The 1,960-nt window shown below is 42.2% G+C and overlaps 1 protein-coding gene across 1 annotated transcript; it reads right to left on the minus strand.

Annotated features, from left to right (window-relative positions):
* Positions 1 to 230: 230 nt before the first annotated feature.
* On the minus strand, positions 231 to 987 carry LOC116583334 (60S ribosomal protein L10-like). Its single transcript, XM_032331417.1, has one exon. The coding sequence runs from the start codon at positions 725 to 727 to the stop codon at positions 311 to 313; it is 417 nt and encodes a 138-aa protein (XP_032187308.1). The 5' UTR covers positions 728 to 987; the 3' UTR covers positions 231 to 310.
* Between the last annotated feature and the right edge of the window lie 973 nt (positions 988 to 1,960).

Here is a 1,960-nt window from a genome sequence, read left to right on the forward strand (position 1 = left end):
TGTCCCCACCTAAAATAAATAAATAAATCTTAAAAAAAAAAAGAAGAAGAAAGAAAAAAATACAGGCAATAGATTTAGGAGATTCCTCCTCAGTATAACTGCTTCTGGTTTGTACTACTGGTTTGTTGTTTTTGGTTTAAAAATTTCTACAAAGTATGGATCATATACAAGGAGAGATGAAATTGGGTTAGTCTGAGGTGAAAATGGAGCAGCCTAAAAGGTAAGAATACTTTTTTTTCTTTTTTTTTTGACAGGAAGTTGGATTTATTGGTGGGCATGAATATGATGGGAAGGGGTAGTGCCAAGGTTCTCATGAGTGCAGAGCCCTCCATTTGTCCAAGGGACCATGGTTAGGGATGTATTTGACCCCACAGCTATCTGGGATAAGCCACTTTTCAGCCACCATGTCTTCAAATTCATCCACATTGAACTTAGTATAGCCCCACTTCTTGGAGATGTGGATCTTCTGGCGGCCACGGAACTTGAACTTGGCCCTGCGTAGGGCCTCAATCACATGTTCCTTGTTCTGCAGCCTGGTAGGGATGGACATGATGACTCGGCCAATGTGGACCCTGGCTACTGTGCCCTGGGGCTTTCCAAAAGCACCCCGCATACCTGTCTGCAGCCTGTCCACTCCAGCACAGGACATCTTGTTGATGTGGATGACATGGAAGGGATGGAGCCGCACTCGGATGTGAAAACCATCTTTGCCACAGCTTTTCACCATGTATTTGTTGGCACAAATATGTGCAGCCTCCAGGGCTTCAGAGTAGAGCTACTCATATTCATTGGACACCATGTGGCCGCATAGAGGGAACTCATCTACTTTTGCCTTCTTCCGCCCCAGGTCAGAGATGCGAATCTTGGCATCAGGGACACCTCTGCAGAAGTGAGATTTAGGATATGGCTTGTTCTTGCAATACAGGTAACACCGGGCAGGGTGGCGGCCCATGGCGACACCAGCATCTTCATTGGTGTGCTGAAGGAAAATAATGGTAAGAATACTTTTTAAAATGCTGGATAAGTAAATAATTAGGAAAATGAGAATAAAAGATACTATTTCAGAAAGCAGAGGAGAAATATACATATGAAAATAATTAGCATGTGGATGACATCGGATAAATATCACTTAAGGCATTGAAAATTAAATGTTGATAGATTAAAGTATGTTTTAAAATCTTCAATGTTGGGCGCCTGGGTGGCTCAGGGGGTTTAACAACTGTCTTCAGCTCAGGTTACAATCCTGGAGCCCCGGGATCCAGTCCTCCATGGGGCTCCCAGCTCCATGGGGAGTCTGCTTCTCCCTCTGACCTTCTCATCTCTCATGTTCTCTCTAACTGTCTCTCTCTCAAATAAATAAATAAATAATAACATCTTTAAAAAAAAAAAAACAACTTTAAAATCCTCAGTGTTGGGGTGCCTGAGTGGCTCAGTGGATTAAGCCTCTGCTTTCAGCTCAGGTCATGGTTTCAGGGTCTTGGGATTGAGCCCCACGATTGAGCCCCACATGGGGCTCTCTGCTAAGCAGGGAGCCTGCTTCCCCTCGCCCCACACCTACTTGTGATCTCTGTCTGTCAAATAAATGAATAAATAAATAAATAAATGCTCAATGTTTACCACGAATATAAGTAAAAATAAAATGCGTGTTTTTGAATGATAAATGACTAGAATGTAAAATAAATATTTTCTGTTAAAATAGAATATAGATATGAGAGAAAAGACAAGATAATAAAATAAGAACAAATTTTTCATTTCCACGAATAAATTTAAGATTTTATTTATTTATTTGAGAGAGAGAGAGGATGAGAAAGAGAGAGAGTATGAGAAGAGGGAGGGTCAGAGGGAGAAGAAAACTCCCTGCCAAGCAGGGAGCCCAATGTGGGACTTGATCCTGGGACTCCAGGACCATGACCTGAGCCAAAGGCAGTTATTTAACCAACTTACCCACCCAGGTACCCTC

This window comes from Mustela erminea, chromosome X (assembly GCF_009829155.1).
Source record: "Mustela erminea isolate mMusErm1 chromosome X, mMusErm1.Pri, whole genome shotgun sequence".
Lineage (NCBI taxonomy): Eukaryota > Metazoa > Chordata > Mammalia > Carnivora > Mustelidae > Mustela > Mustela erminea.